This window comes from Schistocerca serialis, chromosome 1, assembly GCF_023864345.2.
Source record: "Schistocerca serialis cubense isolate TAMUIC-IGC-003099 chromosome 1, iqSchSeri2.2, whole genome shotgun sequence".
Taxonomy (NCBI): domain Eukaryota; kingdom Metazoa; phylum Arthropoda; class Insecta; order Orthoptera; family Acrididae; genus Schistocerca; species Schistocerca serialis.
The window spans coordinates 360,911,889-360,931,902 of record NC_064638.1 but is presented as its reverse complement, the minus strand read 5'-3'; the positions used below and the strand labels follow the sequence as shown (position 1 = coordinate 360,931,902).

General features: G+C 39.1%; 1 protein-coding gene across 2 annotated transcripts in view; it reads right to left on the bottom strand.

Annotated features, from left to right (window-relative positions):
* Window positions 1-20,014, bottom strand: part of LOC126470320 (FGGY carbohydrate kinase domain-containing protein) — a 139,872-nt gene that overhangs the window by 7,307 nt on the left and 112,551 nt on the right. For both annotated transcript variants that reach the window (XM_050098101.1, XM_050098110.1), the window contains exons 8-9: window positions 18,573-18,647; window positions 16,195-16,475 (exon numbers count right to left, since the gene is read on the bottom strand). In XM_050098101.1, coding sequence (XP_049954058.1) covers window positions 16,195-16,475; window positions 18,573-18,647 — 356 coding nt within the window. The remainder of the gene's footprint in view (window positions 1-16,194; window positions 16,476-18,572; window positions 18,648-20,014) is intronic.

The following is a 20,014-nucleotide window of genomic DNA, read 5'->3' as shown; positions in this document are numbered from 1 at the left end:
TGCCATCTCAAATATGTTTATATCTGCTGGTTTCATAAACACATCATTGCCATAGAAGCATTCCATCTAATGAGATAAAATGTAAGAACATACGAAAATTATTTCCTGCAGACCAGTCATTCAGTCACATTCAGATGTGGCGTTGTGCTCTTTGTTATCAATGAGTCATTGTTGCACTTGCTTTTATGTTTCCACTTCAAAGATTCTTTTTTAGTGCTCCACTTGGTGTAATACTGATGTTTTCAGTGGTGCAGAAGGGGAGAGGGTGCTTGCTACTGAGGCCTTACCTATATGGAAGTTTGGTCACTTATTGTGGTACACCGTTCTATGTGTTCTCTGAGTTCAGATTCATTCAGGCTATTTTTCCATGGAGTAGCATATTCCATTAATCTTAATGTAGAACAGTGTTTGACCTGTATCAATCTCACTGCTAAGAAAAACACTACAATATAAACAGGAAGAGAAATTTATAAGCCAGATTTCCACACTATGGTTATTATGATGGTTCTTATGTAGCAAAAAATTTGCCCTATTGGCTTGTAGCTTTAATATTTGTGGAAACTGTCACATATATCATAAAGTTTACATAGTTATGATTGAACTAGTGCTATTTCTAAATTTGTTTATGCATTATTTTAAGAAGGGATTTGAATGTGATCAATAGTTCTGTAGAAAAAGTAAAACTTGTATAGCCACTGGTAAACACTGTCTAACTTTGTCACCACTGGTGTGTGTTTAATTGAAATTACTTGTGAAATATAAGCCCCTAATGTTCCAACAATAGCATCAATGAGGTGTGAAAGATGTAAGAAGCACCTGAATATCAACAGCCAAAACAAATTACAAGTGAAGTGTTACCACACACACAGAGCAAGAAACAGATGTCAAATCTTGAGCTTTCAGAATTTTTGAATCAATTCTTACATCAAGAGAAAAAGGCTAAGAGAAGTACATGTAGGTACTGAAAGACAGAGAGAAAGAGGGTAATGAATGCTCTTTGTATCATTAAAGATTAAGGCTAGAAATAATTAATGAAATATGTGCATTTGTACAAGACTGAGCTGTGCATGCAGAGTTTTGTTCACTGTTGGCCCAAAGATAGCAAAAATTGGGCAGTCAAGATAATTAGACTAGTGTAGCTTGGTAAGAAGTTATGGTACTGACAGAGGACCTATTGATATTTCATTACTGGAAGGTACAGTAATTCAGGTGATGTCAGAGTGACAACACTCGGCATAACCCAGTACTATCACATAAAGAAATGAGAGCTCATTTTTATTTCATGTTTTTATTCTTGGTAGATTGTAACTTCAGTACTGAAACTACGTACTGCTTGCAGTTCAACAGTCATGTACTTTAAACTTCTAGTTGGGGTTTGCTAGTAGTTTGTCGGTTGGTCTCCAACTGTTTGTGTCGGGATATTCTTTTATATACTATATAGCTCTGCATGAGGGACTGTGCTTGTATTGTAGGCTGCGAGAGGAATTGGTTGCTGTCCAGAAACAGAAGGAAGTTGCATTGGTCACAGTCAAGACTTCAGATTGCTGCTTGGGCTGCTGCGATGTTTAAGCATTATTTTAAGAAGGTATTTGCAGTGAAAACTGTGGTACCGCTGAAAACCCTGATATCACTAAACCTTCTGATGCACATGATCTGGTCAGTTAATTTACACTTGAGATTGACTGACAGACAATGGTGGGTTTATGTGTATCTTGGCAGATGATGATTGTAGGTAGAGCACACAGGCCTGTCCTCTTACACTTAGGCAACAGATATGAGGTGTTGCTCACTGTTGACAGCACATCAGAGCCTGCATTGGCTGGCATTATGATACTGCAGACAATGATCCATGCTTCCACCCTATATCCAAAGCTAACTGTTGGGACAGTTGCTGATAATCATGCAAAGTTGAGTGTTAGGCAGGACTGGAACACCTACGGAAAACAACAATCAGGCTGGGAAGGAAACTCAGCAAGCACTTAATATATTTGCTCATGGCCTCATCCAATATGTGCAAGAGACTCATCTAGAGGCTTATGGACACAATGGGTGCAATTCACATCAGCAGTAGATCATGTAGGCACAATTGACACCTGCCACTAGAGTTCTGTACCCATGCTCAGATACTTTAAGAGTCTGGCTGAAATGGTGAAGACAGTTAGCCTTGGATATAGGGTAGAAGCACAGGTCATTATCTACTGTATCATCCTGTGTATCAATCCTCCGGTTTGGAGCTGGAGGGTTTTTAGGTTAGACTCGTTGACGAAATATTTGCTATAATTAGAGAAAGGAAATATCAGTCATGTTAATCAAAGATGAGAACAGTCAACCTTACATATCAGAAATTGAAAATGTTGACGTGGTGTTTGTTAACTGTAATAATTAATGTACTAAAAGTAATGATGTCCACATAGTACAATAATAGAAAGCTGGCTGAAATTGGAAGTGTATAGCAATGAAATCGTAACATCAAACTGGAATATGTATCAGAAGAATAGGCTAGATGTCAATTGTGGCTGAAATGTTATTACAACACGAACTAAATACTTTGTAGTGATGTTACTGCAGATTCCAAATGTAAAATAATATAGGTGAATGTAAGCATCACAGGTGAACTGAACAGGGCAGTTTGATGCCTTTTACACAATCCCCTCAGGACCTATAGTGATAACACTACAGAGAAAATTTGGATAATATCACAAATAACTCTCCTGGTTATGCAGTTGTAATAGGGAGGCCATCAACTTGTCAGGTACAGAACTGGAGACACACACAATTAAAACTGCTGCTAGGGACAGGGATTCATGGGACACAGTTCTGAACCATTTTGCTAAAAATTAGTTTGAGTAGTAAACTAAAGAACTGTGTTTTAGGCTGCCATCTTAGCTCTGCTAGTGGCTAACAGACCAAAGCTATTTGAATTAGTTACCATAGTTGAGGGAATCAGTGATAATACAGCTCTTAGAGCATCAATGACTACATGACGATGTTTGGTTTGTGGGGCACTCAATTATGTGGTCATCAGCACCCATACGAAGTCTCAATTTTTACACAGTCCATTTTCTTTTCACAATCCAGTCTAGTCACTCTCACAAATGATGATGATGATGATGAAATAATAAGGACAACACAAACACCCAGCCCTGGGCAGAGAAGACCCCACCCTGGCTGGGAAATGAACCTGGGTCCCCCTGATCTCAATGACTACATGTGTTAAAAGAAACATTAAAGAAAGTAAGATGATTTTTTTGTTCAGAAAGTGTGAGAGCAAACAGGCAGTAGAGTACGTGAGAAGTCAACAGCAAACATTAGTCTTTGGGAACTAATCTGTGATGTATCAATTGATAAAATTCTAGAGTACTGAAAAATATACTTTAGACATTTGCATACTTAGGAAGGTTGTGAGGGATTGAAAAGACCTAAAGCAGTTCAATGGCTGAGTTTGGAACTTGCTATAGAATCACAGAGCACTTCATTGCAGATTAAAATGAAGAAAGCCTCTTCATAAACAAACAAGCTAAATTAAGTCAAAATGAGCATAAGGAGAACTTGCAAGAAGCATTCAATAAATTCAGAAGTACAGTTCTGTCAGTAAATGGATCACAGTTATCTATCCAGTCACACTGTCATACCAAACTAGAAACTAACAGAGAGAGAAAGCTGAAATTCGGAATCTGATCTTCCAAAATTATTTCACTATGGAAGATAGTAATATCATTCATTCTTCAAACCCCATAAATGCCAAGGACATATTGAAATAAGTGATTGTGGAGTAGAAAATCAACAAAAACCATTCAACAGAAAACAGGTATCACCACATGACAAAAACAAGGGAAGCACCCAGAAGGGAAAGAGAAAATGAAATGGAGCTTTATGGGCTAAGAGAATATGAGTTGTTATTTCATTGATCATAAAACTGAGTCAAGTTTACAAAGACCTTGGCAGTATAAGCCTACTCATCATACTGACAGTGCACGCCCCATGGCCTGGATGAATACACTGATTTACTTGGGAAGGATGTCATATAGCAGGTGTATCCCCTCCTGAGGCAAGATGGCCCAGAACTGCTGCAACTGGTTGTCGATATCCTGGATACTGGCACTAGCATGAAATTTATGTCGAAGCTGGTCTCACACATGTTTTGCCAGGCACACATATGGGGATCTTGCTGGAAATGAGAGTACATCAGTATCATGCAGATAGTTCATAGAGACATGTGCCGTGAGTGGACAGGCACTTGTCTGTTGAAAAATGGCAACACGATACTGTCACCTGAAAGGTAATGCACAAGGATGCATGATGTCCATGACATACTGTTGCACCATCAGAGTTCTCTCAATCACTACCACCCACAATCTGGTCATACCCGATAGCTCCTCACACCATGATGCTAGAAGTAATACCAATGTGCCTCTCCGCGACATTGGAAGAATAGGAGTTCTCCACCATACTCAACTTACCAAAGATGGTCATCTGGGTCAGTGCAGAACAACAATTTATCGCTGAACACAGTGTAGTACCGTTTGTCAGCAGTCCATGCTTCCCAGTCATGGCAGAACTCTAAATACAGCTGTTTGTTTTGTGATATTAACAGCAGCATACACATGGGACAGTAATTATCTAATCCAGCTCCTGTCTGTCTCTGACCAATGCTCTGGGGTGACACAGACTGTTTTGCAGGGAGTCTATTGCTTGTTCTCAGATTGCAGGTGCAGCTGTGAAGAAGTTATAATGTCCTTGATGCACAATACGGCTTGCTTGTGAGGGTCTAATTTGGTCAACCGGAACCTTGAAGATTAGTATACCTGTCCTCATGTTCCCATGCAGTTCAGGATTGGGCCACTGTCATGTCTGTGTGGAATCCTGCCCACTCACGTAATATAGATTGCCTAGGAAACTGTTTTCTCAGATAGCTAGACAACATACAATCAAATCATATTAATGGAGTTTATTACAGTAATTGAATTGACAATAATTAACTTGTGTATGTACAAGGTTGGCTGTGATCAATTGGCAACATGCAAATAATCAGTGTCATTCAATAGATACAATTTCCAAGCAAGCTCAAGCTCATAATTCATGGCTCTTCTAGTGCCTGTCTTCAAGCCAGTATTGTATTGCAGCCATGGCTAGGTGGTGTGTTGCTTTTATTCTCTTCGTGTAGATGCCGCTACAGTTATGGTGTCCTCCTAATCAGCATGCTATTGGCTGACATCATCTCACAGCCCTCTCTGCTGGATCATTTTTTATTTTTGTACTGGCATTTGTCGTTATGCTGGAACATTCCCTCCCTACCTCCCTCCCCCCCTCCCCCCCCCCCCAAAGCAACACAATGTTGTCATGTAGGGAGCATGAAAATGGTAGGGGAGGCAGGAGCATGGGCACAGTGCCAAACCAGAAGCTGTGGCTGCAGGGGACGTCAAACTTCAGGTCATACCCCGCTATCCGGCTTTTGCACTGGCAGAAACATCCCCCAGAAAACAACCGGAATGGTATGCATCCACTTCCTGATGCCATGAACCAGATGAAGCAGGCGGCAACTGCTGTGGTGTGGGTGGGTGCAGCTCCATTGTTAGGATGAGAGGAGGCTGAAGAGGCGAAGGCTCCATCTCCATGGGATCATCCCGTGGTGTCGTGATGGCAGCCTCTGGCTGCTGCTGTAGCCACACTGTTCTCTGGACCCATGAATACGGAGGAAGAGACACTGAAAGATCATTGTCCACATGACAGTGCTAAACTTGATTGTGATGTCAGCACTGCAAGACATCTAGACCTGACGTAAAATACATGCAAGCACCAAGTTGACAGACAATCTCGTCTCGTGCCCTATAAACGACAATATCATGTGGTTTGAAGCAATACTTGCGGCCTTCCTACAGTGCCGGATGCTGAGGAGGGTGGAGTATATGGAGCAGTGTCTCATGGTGGCAGCTGTGAAGCATTTCCATTGGCGATCTTGTGGATGTTAACATATGAGGTGAGAAAGAGTTGCAATGCTTGATCCCTGGTATGTGTGGAGTGAAGTTTGGCTATCTGCTACTTGACGGTTCTGACAAAACGTTCCACTTTGCCATTTGACTGTGGATGGAACAGTGCATTAGTTTCATGCTGTACGCCATTGCATTCACAGAATGTTTCAAATTCATTTGACATGAAGTGAGGCCTGTTTCCTTACACTATTATTCGAGGAAAAAATAGAGGACAATACCTGAATTGTGCTATGTGACATTGTCATGTTCATTGGCACAGAAAATGTAAACTTGCTATACGAGTCAACCACAATCAACAAACAAGTGTTCCATAATGGTCCTGGAAAGTCTATGTGCATATGTTGCCATGGTGCCTGCGACTTAGGCCAAGCAGATAATTTTTGTGGCAGAGCAGACTGATTTTCCACACATGCATGACACTGTTACATCATCTGTTCCATTTGCGTGTCCATACCCTGCCTCGTACAGTGCTGATGCACTAATTGTTTTGTACGAACAATCCCCCAGGGTCCTTGGTGAAGTAACAGCAACACTTCATTTTGCAAAGCTTTAGGGATCAACACATGTGACTGTCCACTGTCATTTTGAACAAGAATCACACCTTTATTTACAGTGTGGCTATTCCGATGTGCAAAGCATTGGCACACTACAGAGTTCTTGAGGCTATGCAAGGAACAACGCCAAAATGTGTGAATGTATGTTAGCAAAATGTTCAAATCTCAATCAGCTTCTGTGGCTTGTACAATTTTCCTACAGTTCATCGGAAAAGATTGAAGCAATTCAGAATCCTGAGCATTGATGTGACAACAAGATGCAGCAGAAGCATCAGAGTCTGTATCAGGGCCAATCGGAAGACATGAAAGAGCAGCCGCATTACCATGTTCAGCTGTTGGACAGTACATAATCTCGTATTGGTACTGAGACAATAACAAGACCCAGCTTTGCAAATTTTGGTCTGTTCATACAGAAACCGGTTTTATTGGATGAAATAAGTGCTGCAAAGGCTTGTGATCCATTACTAAGTAGAATTTTCTGCCATACAAATAGTTGCGGAATTTGGTGACACCATAAACAATAGCCAAAGCCTCTTTCTCAATTTGTGAATAGCTACACTGAGCTTTGGACAACACTGTTGATGCAAAAGCAATAGCCCTGTCTTTATCACAAATTCTGTGTGAAAGCACTGCATCGATTCTGTAAGAGGAAGCATCAACTTGCAATACAACTGTTTGTCAGGATCAAAGCGAACTAAGCATCGATCACTGAGCAATGCATCTTTAATGTTTTGAAAAGCTACTTGGCACTCATCTGTCCAAACAAAGGGGTCATTCTTTTGATGCAAGCAATGCAATGGAGCCGCTATTTGTGCAGCATTCAGAATGAACTTAATATAATAGTTCACTTTCCCTAAGACTGACTGCAATTCTGTGACATTGTGAGGAACTGGAAAATCTCAAATGTCTAACAAATTCAACTGAAGAGAATGTACACCCTGACTGTTTAGGACATGACCAAGATACTGCAACTCAGGTTTAAGAAACTCTCACTTGTCCACTGCACACTTTAGTCCTGCATCAGATAACACACGAAATAAAGCACATAAATTTGAAATGTGTTCTTCAGGTGCATTATTTGCTATGTCAATACCTTACAATTAATTTAAACAGTTTTGCACTTGTGCAGTTAGCTGTTCCAAATACCACTGGAAAATGGCGGGTGCGGAAACACTGCCAAAAGGCAAACGCAAATATTTAAACAAACCCAAATGAGTATTTACTACACACACTTTTTGAGATTCTTCATCAAGTGGTATTTGAAAATACGCATCGTGCAAATCACTTTTTGAAATTTTTAGCCTTGCCTAAAACTTCAGAAAAGAGTTCCAGGAATTCTTTTAGCAAGCTAACAACACTTCCTTTGCATGGAATGCAGACACTGACAACACATTGTCCTGAATCTTAAAGCCAAACAAATCAAAAGAATATATTCTCACAATTAAATGATTGTAGCATTGTAAAAGTCACTGTTCACATATGCGAGTCATGCGTGGCAGGCAATGTACATTTTCCAAGAATGGGAATGTCTTGTCCTTTAAAGGCCATCAGTTTCATGCTAGTTTTAGACAGGCACAGGGAACCTAACAGTTCATATGTGTGATGATTTAGCAATGTGACAGAGGCACCCACGCAACTGAAATTTCATACATTTCCCTCAAAGAAATAGATGAGCAGAAAGTTTGTTGGACAGGCATATCACTGAAGAAACTGCATGCTTGCTAGTTTTGTTAATGCCTGTTGCAGACTTCTTATATACTGCATTAATGACATGGGCCTTGTGACTAGATGTTTGTGAGTGGGCCAAATTCTTATGTTTGTTCCATTGCAAACATACAGATTGTACATGTCCTTTCCTACCACAAGCATAACACTGAGCTTGTGAGCTTGTGGGGTGGGGCAGTCTTGGCGTTTGTGCCATGAACAACAGGGCAAGACTTAATTCTGTTTGCCTGTGTAGCCACCTGTTTAGTGAACTGCTTATGCAACATGAAGCATTATTTACTCGGTGTGGCCAGTGCAAGGTGCCACTGAATGGGCCAGTTGCAAACAAGTGACTCAACCCAACAAATAGCTGGCTGTTCAAATTTATCGGTTGACAGGGCACTTGAACTGTACTGATCTAGTATTTGCAGTACCTGCTGAAATGATGGATCAGACTGTTGCAAAATCTGATCTTCGAGTTTGACATCAGGTACATTGTACATAATCCCATCGTACAACATAACACCTGAATATAAAGCCCCACAAGCAAATTTGAATTTGCTTTTCCTTGTCATACCTAGCAAACCTATTACCCACTCAAGATAAGTTTGTTCTGGCCATTTTTTTTACAATTAAATAATCACTTGTTGGTCATAATAGTTAGTGAGTAAACCTACAACCTGTTCATAAGAAAGTTCACTTGGAGTGGCGTTAGGAGATAACTTCTGAGTTAATCGGAACACTGCACTTCGTAATGTGGATTATATATAGGGAAGTTTCACAGTGCCTGGTATGTTGTGAGCAAGTATGTGTGCTTCAAACTGTTTCAACCACGCAAGCCATTCCTCTACTTGTTCACAAAACTTGTGGAAAGGTGGTATAGCAGCTGTAGTAGGTGGTGCTTGTTCCATCAGGTGTGCAGCATTGGCCAGTAGCTGCTGCACCTCGTTGAGAAGGTTAGATATTTTCTGTGGTGCATCTAATGCTTGCAGATGTAGTGCCTGAGCAGTGGGTGGTGTAGGCAGGGTGAGCATGTTGGAAGAGACAAATGAACAAAACAGACAAGGCAAGCAAGAAAAATAAGTACAAAATCAAAGAAAATTTCTGCAACACCCACTGAAAATGCTGATTAGCAAAAGAGAATGCTAAATCAAGTAAATGCCCCTGCAAAGAAGAGACAAGAGAGAATTAAGGCGCCAACAAAACAAAAGAAAATTTCCTGGCCATGAGGTGCGGCGTTGGTATGTGGATCCTCGTCAGCAATGTGGAATCCTGCCCATTCATGTAATATGGGTGCCTTGGAAGCTGTTTTCTCAGATAGATAGAAAACATACAAGCAAATCATATTAATGGAGTTTATTACAGTAATTGAACTGACAATACTTAATTTGTGCATGTACAAGGTGGGTCACAATCTATTGGTGACATGCAAATAATCAATGTCCTTTGATAGGTATGATTTCCATGCACACTAATCACACAAGTTCATAAGTCACAGCTCTTCTAGCGCCCATCTTCTGGTGTGGCCACAGCTACATGACACGTCACTTTTATTCTCTTTGTATAGATGCCACCCCAGTCATGGTGTCCTTCTAGTCAGCGTGCTATTGGCTGACATCATCTCACAGCCCTCTTCTGCTGTATCACTCTTGATCTTCGTGCCACCACTTGTTACACTGGAACGATCTGAATGCCCCAAAAATCTGGATATCACACAATTCAACCAACTGAGCAAATGGAGACCCACAACAAGGCCCCTTTCAAACTCTTTTAGGTTCTGATAACACTGCCTCACTTGAGTGCATAGCATCTCCATGTCCTTGACAGTGATTTCTCAATATCTGTCACTGTTCATCCTCCTTATGTGTCCTATCATGCCTGGTAAGAACACTCAACATGAAAAACTGTAGCACACTCTGATGATGTTCTATCTGTCACAGATAACTGCAACTCCACTCATTTACACATTCACTGACATCTGACCATGTCTTTTGACTGCAACCCCTTTTTGTCAGGCAGTGTATTTTTGCAATTCTGAACAGATCATACAAAATAAATTGCTGCCCCTTCTAGCAGAAATCATTTGTAGGTTACAGAAACAATAAAGAGATCCAAACAATTAGTGATTCATGTATTCAAGAACTGTCATTGCAGAGATCCACATAATTGTAGGCCTATATAACTGACTAATATTTGCTATGTAGTTCTAAAATATGTTTTGCTCACTTGGAGCATGAAAATCTCTTCTAAAAGAATCAGTATGGATTCCACAGACATCACTAATTCATTCACTTCTAATGGTTGGGATTCACAGTCATTTAATATTTCTTAAAAGACATCATAGTCGCCGTTGACTGCATAAAATATTTATTGTAACCATTGCAATTTAGGCCTTATGGCCATTTTCAAGTAACACTGCAGAATGTAACTTTGCAGTGTTACTTGAAAATAGCCATAAGGCCGAAATTGCAATAGTAACAATAAATATTTTATACAGTCTATGGCGACTATGATGTCTTTTAAGAAATCACTAATTCAGTTTGCTCCATACATTCAAGAAATCTTGAGGGTCATAGATCTGACACACAGGTCGATGTAATGCTATTTGATTCCATCACAGCATTCATACTGTTCTGTGCTGTTGTCTAGTGAGTAATATATGAGTTAATAGGATGCGTCATGTTTCAACATTCCCTAACAGATAGAATTAAAAATTAATTCTTAAAGGGACAGTAACACAAGAAGTAACAGTAATTTTTGGAATAGTCACAAGGGAGTTCACTGTACATATGAACGATTTGGTGGATAATGTCAGAAGTGCTAGAAAACTGTAGTAAAATGCAGTAAGACTTGCAGGCAAATGACATTTTGTATGGGGACTGGCAGTTGACCATCAGTGTAAATAAATGGAACATTATTGCACATAAACAGGTTGAGAAATTCATTACTATTTGATCACACTACTTGCGACAAATCACTGGAAACTGTATCTAGGAGTATCCATCTACAGTGACCTAAAGTGGAATGACCATATAAAACTCGTTGCAGGAAAAGAAATGCAAGGCTAAGATTCATATGAAGAAACTTAAGGAAATGGAATTAATTCACAAAAGAAGAGGCTTATTAAATACTCAATTGTCTATTCCTTGAGTATTGATCATCAGTTGGGGGATCGTCACCAGGTAGGAGAAAAGAGGGGCAAATTGCATCACATTGATTCAGTAAGTGGAAGAGTACAGTGGAGACGGTGATCAAATTCCAGTCACAAATGCTACAAGGGAGGCATGTGCCTCCCTGGGACATTCTTAGTATGTACATTCCACAAAGAATCAGGCAATATATTACTTCCTCCCACACATATCTTGAAAAATTACTGTGACAGGAAAATAAGAGAGGCTCTTTATACAGTTGGTCTTCCAACACATCCCACATGCACACATGAGGAGGGAAAATGATCATGGTTAAACTACCCTCCACTAAAAATTGTAAAGCAGATTGCAGAATGTAAATGTAGATGTAGATAGTACATGTCACATAAAAATCTGTCTTCATTGATGCAACCTAGCACCAGAAACAACTTAAGAGCTGCCACTGCTGAGAGAGAGAGAGAGAGAGAGAGAGAGAGAGAGAGAGAGAGAGAGGAGAGGTTTTGGCATTGTAAAATAACAACTCAAATTCATTAATTAAAATTTCTGGGCTGAATTGCCATGGTCCATATATAAAACTTCTTCTCTTTCCCGATGTTTTGTTGCCTCCTGCGGGCAACATCATCTGAGGTGAGTCGGTGACTGGCTGCTAGGCGCTGGTGGTCCCACTTATATAGAGCGCTTAGATGGCGCCACCACTCGTCACGTGCTTTCGACTTTAAGACTATCTCTGTCTAGTGCCATCTCTCTTGATTACAGGTAATCGATTGTCACTTCGTTGGGACAAAGCGATCACCATATCTTGTCTACTTTTAATCCTTCTTCTTTTCTATTAAAATTATTTCCATGCTTGTAGATCTCTATAGCTTCTCTATACATGCGGGTATAATAATGTGAGGTCCTAGCTATCACGTTTGTCTGACTAAATTTTATTTCGTGATCACCGTCTTTGAAAATGTGTTCCGCTACAGCCATTTGCGAACAGCTTTCAAGAAAAATGGGTACACTGACAAGGAAATAGATCGAGCACTCCACCCTAGAAGAAAAGTGTTCGAAAATACACGACAACAACAACCGTTGGCTGGAAAAGTTTTTCTTCCATTTATTCATAACATCACAGACCGTATTGGTAAAGTTTTGGCCAAGTTTCAAGTGGAGACAATCTTTCGACCTACCAAGAAAATTAGTGAAAGTTTAAGATCGGTGAAAGAAGCACAACACCCCTTAGCTACCTCAGGTGTGTATAAAATTCCGTGTAACTGTGGCATGGTTTATATTGGAACAACTGCAAGGAGCGTTAATACCCGCCTAACGGAACACAAAAGGAACTGTAGATTTGGGCAGATTGACAAATCAGCTGTAGCAGAAGACATTTTCAAAGATGGTGATCACGAAATAAAATTTAGTGAGACAAACATGATAGGTAGGACCTCACATTATTATACCCGCATGTATAGAGAAGCTATAGAGATCCACAAGCACAGAAATAATTTTAATGGAAAAGAACAAGTATTAAAACCAGACAAGATATGGCAGTCGACTTTGTACCAATGAAGTGACAATCGATTACCTGTAATTGAGAGAGATGGCACTAGCCAGAGATGGTTTTAAAGTCGAAAGCATGTGATGAGTGGTGGCGCCATCTAAGTGCTCTATATAAGCGGGGCCACCAGCGGCTAGCAGCCAGTCGCCAACTCATCTCACAAGATGTTGGCCGCAGTTAGCAACGAAACGTCAGGAAGGAGAAGAAGTTTAATATATGGACCACTGCAATTCAGCCCGGAAGTTTTAATTAATGAAGACGCCAGCCATAAAAGCTTACATGTTATGATTACAACTCAAACTGCTATGGGAATTGTGCTTTCCAATAACCACAATCCATCTTAAGGTCTCAGGGACTATGGAACTCATTGCTAGCCAAACATGGCTGAAAGAGTTCGGAGCTGTTCTGTACACAGCACAATATCAGTGATCCACTAACTCTATGTTTGCTGTGTGATGTAGTCAAGTAACTTTACTGTTTTACACTGCACCACATACAATATTTTGTCTCTGTTTATTTCAAGGTATTAAGAGACTGTATGGGCTATGCCAAATTTATGAAAAGACTGTTTTTGTCCTCAAGGACTAGTGTAACTGTCAGAATAATGTTTTCATATGGGAATCCATCTGAATAACAACAAAGCCACTGATTGGAACAGTCTGATTGCACATAAGATCTCATGCAATTATCATCTCATTGCAAGGCAGTACTTTTGCCTACAGATTGACATATATACAAAGACTATATGGCATTTGTTGCTGCTTTAGGTTCATAATAAGGGGGCAGGTTATACTGTTTGGAGTTTTATTCAAAAATGCGAAGGAGTATATCATCAAACAATAGTGAAAGAAACAACAATGATACTATCTTGTAAGGGAAAAAATGCCATGTATTTAAAACAATGTGCTGCTTATCAGATATATTACCTTTTCTGACACTGCTGTGAAGTATGACTGATAAATACAGAATAGGGATTTACAAAATCTTATGAAGAGAATAAAATTGCCTGGTATGGACACTACATGATGAAATGCACAGTCGAAACACTACCAAATTTGTAGCAAATGATCGTATGGACCAGAACAGCAGAAGATTCCAGTGTGAGGTCTGTTGCTATCACAGATGTGTACTTTCATATGCAATATTTAGGATCAGTGCCAACAGTGAGGCACAAGTAAAATATAAAATGTGGGAGTACAAAGTACAGTTTGATGGGTATGAAGGATCTTTATGGTAAGCATCAAGAGGTACAGAATGAAATGTGCAGTATTACACTTATTAACATATAGAGCATCAATTCCAGTTCTTTTATCATATTGAAATTTTCTCAAGATCTCGTTATGTTTTTATACATTGTTCTTCAAATACCATCTTTAGAACATGAGTTCACTATCAACATCTCCAGTCAAGTTATTAACACTTGACATATGCAATAGTGAACCCACCACACTATTCTGATACACATCTAAAATTTCTTATGATGACTTTCCAATCAAGATGACTTTCCTTATGAGTAAATGTATCGATATTGTAGGAGTTAAAGGAAAGAATTTAACAACATTCATCAAAACCCCAGTTATGAAAATAAAGGCATTGTATTAGTGTTGGACGCCATCCACAGCATTATAAGTGAAGTATGTGAATACAGTTTAGAAAACACAGTACTTCTAAATACATATGGTGGACACAAAATTTTTTAATACATGCTACATATGCCAAAGCTGCAATGAAAAATGGCAAAGCAGTAGGTACAGATACGATACCAGGAGAAATATTAAAATGCTTGAACCAAGATGGACTAAGAGAAATAATGAGGTTATGTAGTAAAAATATATCACAGTGATGAAGTAATGGGGACTTTCTGAAAACAGTTATGATTCCACTGCCGAAAAAACATGCAATGGGCACAGGACAGTCAGCCTCATTTCACATGCAGCCAAAGTGATGTTAAGAATAATTAATAAGAGACTTGAAAAAGTAATGGAGGAGAATATTGGCAAGGAGCAGTTTGTCTTTAGACAGAATACAGGCACCAGAGATGCAATAGGGCTCCTACGAATCTTGGGAGAAAGGTTTATTGAAAAAGGAAGAGACCTATTTATGTGCTTCATCGATCTAGAAAAGGCATTTGACAATGTGGTTTGGGACAAGTTGGTGACTATAATGAGGAAAAAGAGAGTGGACTGGAAAAGCAGAAGACTTGTAAACTCATTATATCTTAATCAAAAAGCCTCAGTTAAAGTGAGAGGAGAAAGTACAAACTAGATCAGACTAGGAAAAGGAGTAAGACAAGGATGCTGTCTATCACTTACCCTTTTCAGCCTCTACTTGGAAAATACGATTGACCAATGCTCATTAGATGACAAAGGAGTAGAAACTGGAGGAAGAAGAGTAGGGTGTTTGAGGTTTTCTGACGACATGGTCCTTCTAGCCACAGGGAAAAAGAATTACAGGATTTGGTGGACACCATTGAAGCTAACCGAAAAAATTATGGAATGAAAATGAACACAAAGAAAACAAAAGTATTTGCACTAGGAGGAAATAAAGAAATAAAAATTATACTGAGTGGAGAAATATTAGAACAGGTTCAAAATTTTAAGTATCTTGGAAGCAGGATAGATACTGACTGGAGGTGCACCACAGAAATCAAAACAAGGAAAGCAATGGCAAAAGAGGCATATTATAAGAAAAGGAGAAGTTTCTGCAGCAGTCTCGACAGAGAACTCAGGAAGAGACTCAAAAAATGTCTTGTATGGAGTGTTCTTCTGTATGGCACTGAAATGTGGACTTTGAGGAAGAAAGACAGAGAAAGGCTGGAGGTTTTTGAGATGTGGACATGGCAGAGGATGGAAAGAATAAGTTGGATGGACAGAGTAAAAATGAAGAGGTACTGAGAAGAGTGGGAGAGAAATGACAGTTACTAGATGTAATAAAAAGAAGAAAAAGGAATTGGATTGGGCATATTTTAAGAAAGATTGATGGACTGATAAAAACAGTTTTAGAAGGTTATGTAGAAGGGAAAAGGAAGTGAGGAAGGAAGAGATTTCAGATACTGGATGACGTGATGGATGGTACAACATACAGCAGCCTTAAGAAGGGAGCAATGGATGGCAGAAAATGGAGAGGCAAAGGACCTGCTAATATAGCAGAAAACTGATGATGATGATGATGATGATGATGATGATGATGATGACATATGAACTGCAAAGTTATTACCCTGTTGTTATAGTTCTAACATTTTTCTCATTGAAACATACCTGTGCTCTAAATCTCTTGGTTTCAATACTTCTGCTGGTCCACTCATTGCTTTAGCAGCTGTTGTAATTTCTGGATACACTCCTGCAGCACATGCCCCCAGAATAGCAGCACCTAACATCACTGACTCAGGTTCCTTGGGAAGCAATACTGGCAAGCCCGCTACATCCGCTTGTGTCTGCACAAACAGCTTGTTGCGACTCAGTCCTCCGCAGATTACTATGGATTGTATGTCTGAATGACCAGCCAGTCTCATTTCCTGGAGAATGTGTAATGTTCCATACTGCAACAACATGAAATTCCAAGTGAATTTTTATTGTCTTTATATAATCTATTGTGGTGGTTGCTTAATTTCACATTTAAATTTTTATCAGAATTATTGCTAGAAAGTGAAAGACAGGGTACATTAATTAACTAGCTTACAGTAACGATTTAATTTTCAACATTAGTAAAATTTTCTGTCACATTGCACAATATTCCAATTTTACAAATATAGCTCAAAAACAAAAGTGGCAGAATGTACCAATGGACAAACACTGACATTTGGGGAGGAATGTATTATGACAATATTTCTCTAAGCAGTTAGCACCTGACACAAGTTCCAGTTAACATATGAGTCGCTGCACTAAGGCTGAGCACTAATCATCTTCAGTAAAATATCTATCAATTCTAATACTGATACAAAAGAACTGCAGTGATATTTGTGGGCAATGCTACTAAACAATATTCCTGTTTGTAATGACATAGACCATCTTTGCTTTAATTACTTTTGCTTTTGAAGGCTTTTTTTTCATTAGTATGTGCCCACACCACTATTTGGTCATTTATGCATATCCAACAAAGACCTAGGGGTGTCAGATACCTAGAAACAAACTTTTAAACATGAAGTTGAAGGAAAATAGAATTAATTATTGCGAAACATAAACCGAGACTGGAGAGAATAATTGATCTGTTATGTATGATTGTACAGATACAAGCTTTTAAGCTACTGATTACCACACACACAATCTCACACAAACCTGCATCCACAGTGATACTGTGGCGGGGGTTTAAAAGGGTGTGGCAAATGGCAGAGGGTAATATGTATGGGGCAATGAGATACTGAAAAGATAATCAGAAACAAGAGACGGGGGAGAGGTAGTCATCAGTGGCACTTACAAAGTAAGGACTGCTGTAAAAGGTGGCAAGCGCACGCACGCGCACACGCACGCGCTCGCGCACATGTGTTCTGGTTTCTTATTTATCTCTGGTTTCTTATTTATCTCAGTCTTATCTTAGATAAAAAAAGGAAAGAAATCTGTGTACATTGTAACAGAAACTTTAAGTTATTTGCATTTTTTCAAAATTGCAAATAGTGTATACGAAATTATAAAGTAAAAGCTTTCATAAATTCATGTACAATTCATTTTACACAAATATCCATCCCTAGACTTGCCCCTATGGATCAGTTATCATCAAACCTCTTACCAACCAACCTAGCAATCCTGAATACTATGGATCTGACACTAATATTTGCCGTTTTCTATTATTTTTGTATCATTCACTCACACCACCACTACCCCTATCACATCACTAGGGGCTAAAATGTTATCAGAACTGTCATCAATCAGCCTACCAATCCTGAAAATCTGGAGATTTGACACTAATGTAAATTCTTTTCGATTATTTGTACATGCTACACTCTAACCATTTCTACTCTCGCTTGCAGTGGTGAAATGTCATTGAGGTTGTCACCAATCAGCCCAGCAAAATCAGAAACTGTGGATTTGACACTAATATTGTCCACTTTCTGTTATTTTTACATATCACCTCCTTTGCAGCTTGCGACCCCATGCATAGTATTCTTTTCCTATAAAGTAAATCATGTACTAAGTCTGGTTGAAATTTTTTCAGGTATCTGTCTCTTTCAGCTCCTCTTCCCCCCTCATTCTGCCCATCTTCTCCCCTGCCTTTCTCTGTCCATCTCCTCCTTCCCTTTCTCCTATCCACCTACTATGTCACCCCCCCCCCCCCCTTTCTCCTATGAGGGGTAGGTGAGTCTTACCCCTGCAGTACTTCTTTACAGACAAGGCGTGCTTTGTGTATCATGTTTGGCTGAAATTGATCCATTGTTTCTGGGGGAGATGTGTAAAACAAAAACACACATAAATTTGTGACTGTATGAAGAGAGTCTTATTTTCCAATTATTTTTCATCTCGCTTCAGTTATTTCTAATGTGGTACAGGAACAGATAATATTTTTGGATAAAAATATCAAGTACAGATTAATTTTTTCACTGCCTTACTTAGTTATTTTCAGTGACAAATCTTCCATAACTTATATACAAACTACAAAAGCCACTGAGAACATTCAATTGACTGATGAATTGCTGGTAACTTACCGACAGAGCTTGAATTGTTGCAAGATACAGTGTAGCCAGGTTTTCTTCATCCACAGATAGAGTGAGGCCTGATATCTAATCATAAAAAAGAAATACATGGTAATTAGACAAAGAAACACAGTAAAGAGCCATCACTAAAAAAACTGTAAATTTTCACTAAGGAAGATCTGATGAATAAAATAGTTTCATGCAATTGGTTCACAAACACTGGCTCCAACTCTTTAACAGTATTCTAAACTACCATTTACATTTAAAAATAAGTAAAAGAGGACTTGCTTTCTGTTAAGAAAAAATATTCAGTCCACCCAAAAATTTTGTATATTTTGTCTGTATTAACCATAATTCATCCATAAATCCAAAGCGTGCACAACAGAGCATGCAATAAACAAATAATGCCATAATGCTTGTTAACATTTAACATGAAATGGCATAGTCGATCTGTTATGAATTAATGAAAATAGAAGAAAAAAAAAACAATTATGCATGCATTCAGAGTTAGTGGTAAGCTTCTAGAATTTATCACATTGTTTAAGTGCTACGGTGTAATACCACAAAGCAATAAGAGATATACACAAACACTTAAAAACATTAGCAAAGAAAGTAAATGAAAGATTTAAATTTGGTGGGAGATTCTAGGAAACTACAGCGCTTCTGTTAAGGGAACTGTATACAAAATTTTAATGTTAACAGTTCTAAAGTACTGATCCAGTGTTTGAAATGTACTGACTTCTTGTCTTATGGATCCTTAACAGCCTGTTAATAGTGAGGCAAGTCATGTGGTCTTTATCATCTTGCTGTACAATTTGTGTTGCTACTGGTGGCCCAGTATATGATTCCTTGACTAATATCTATGGGTAGGGAATTGAATCATTGATATTTACATAAACAAGACTGAGGACATTACTATCTTTTGGATGAATCCTACTTCAGAGCTATAGAAAAAAAAAAAAAAAAAAAAAAACACACACACACACACACACACACACACACACACACACCTATAATGTAAAACCTCAATACACTGGAATGGGACAACAGTTAAACTTGGATAAGAGGTGATAAGGGGGAAAGAAGGCAGAAAGCAGGTGGGAGGTTTGGGAAAGGTCGGCTGATGGCTGGGAACGAGGTGTAGTAAGTGCACAGTATAGGAATGTGGCATTGGTAAGCTCATTCTGGGCACAGGCGTAAGGAGTTAATAAGGATGAGGAGGCAGAAAACAGGAAGGAGGAGACTGTGGAGAGTAGGACGTGAATGCACAATGAGGGAACTTACGACTGCAAGGCAGGGGTGGAGGTGGGAGTAGGACAGGAGCTAATTGAGATTGAGAAAGAAGAATTACAGGATTGAGGAATGTGTTGCAAGGATTATTCCTATGACAGAGACTGTATTTGAACATTATGAAAAAGAAAATTTATTGACACATAGTTAGCATGGATTTAGAA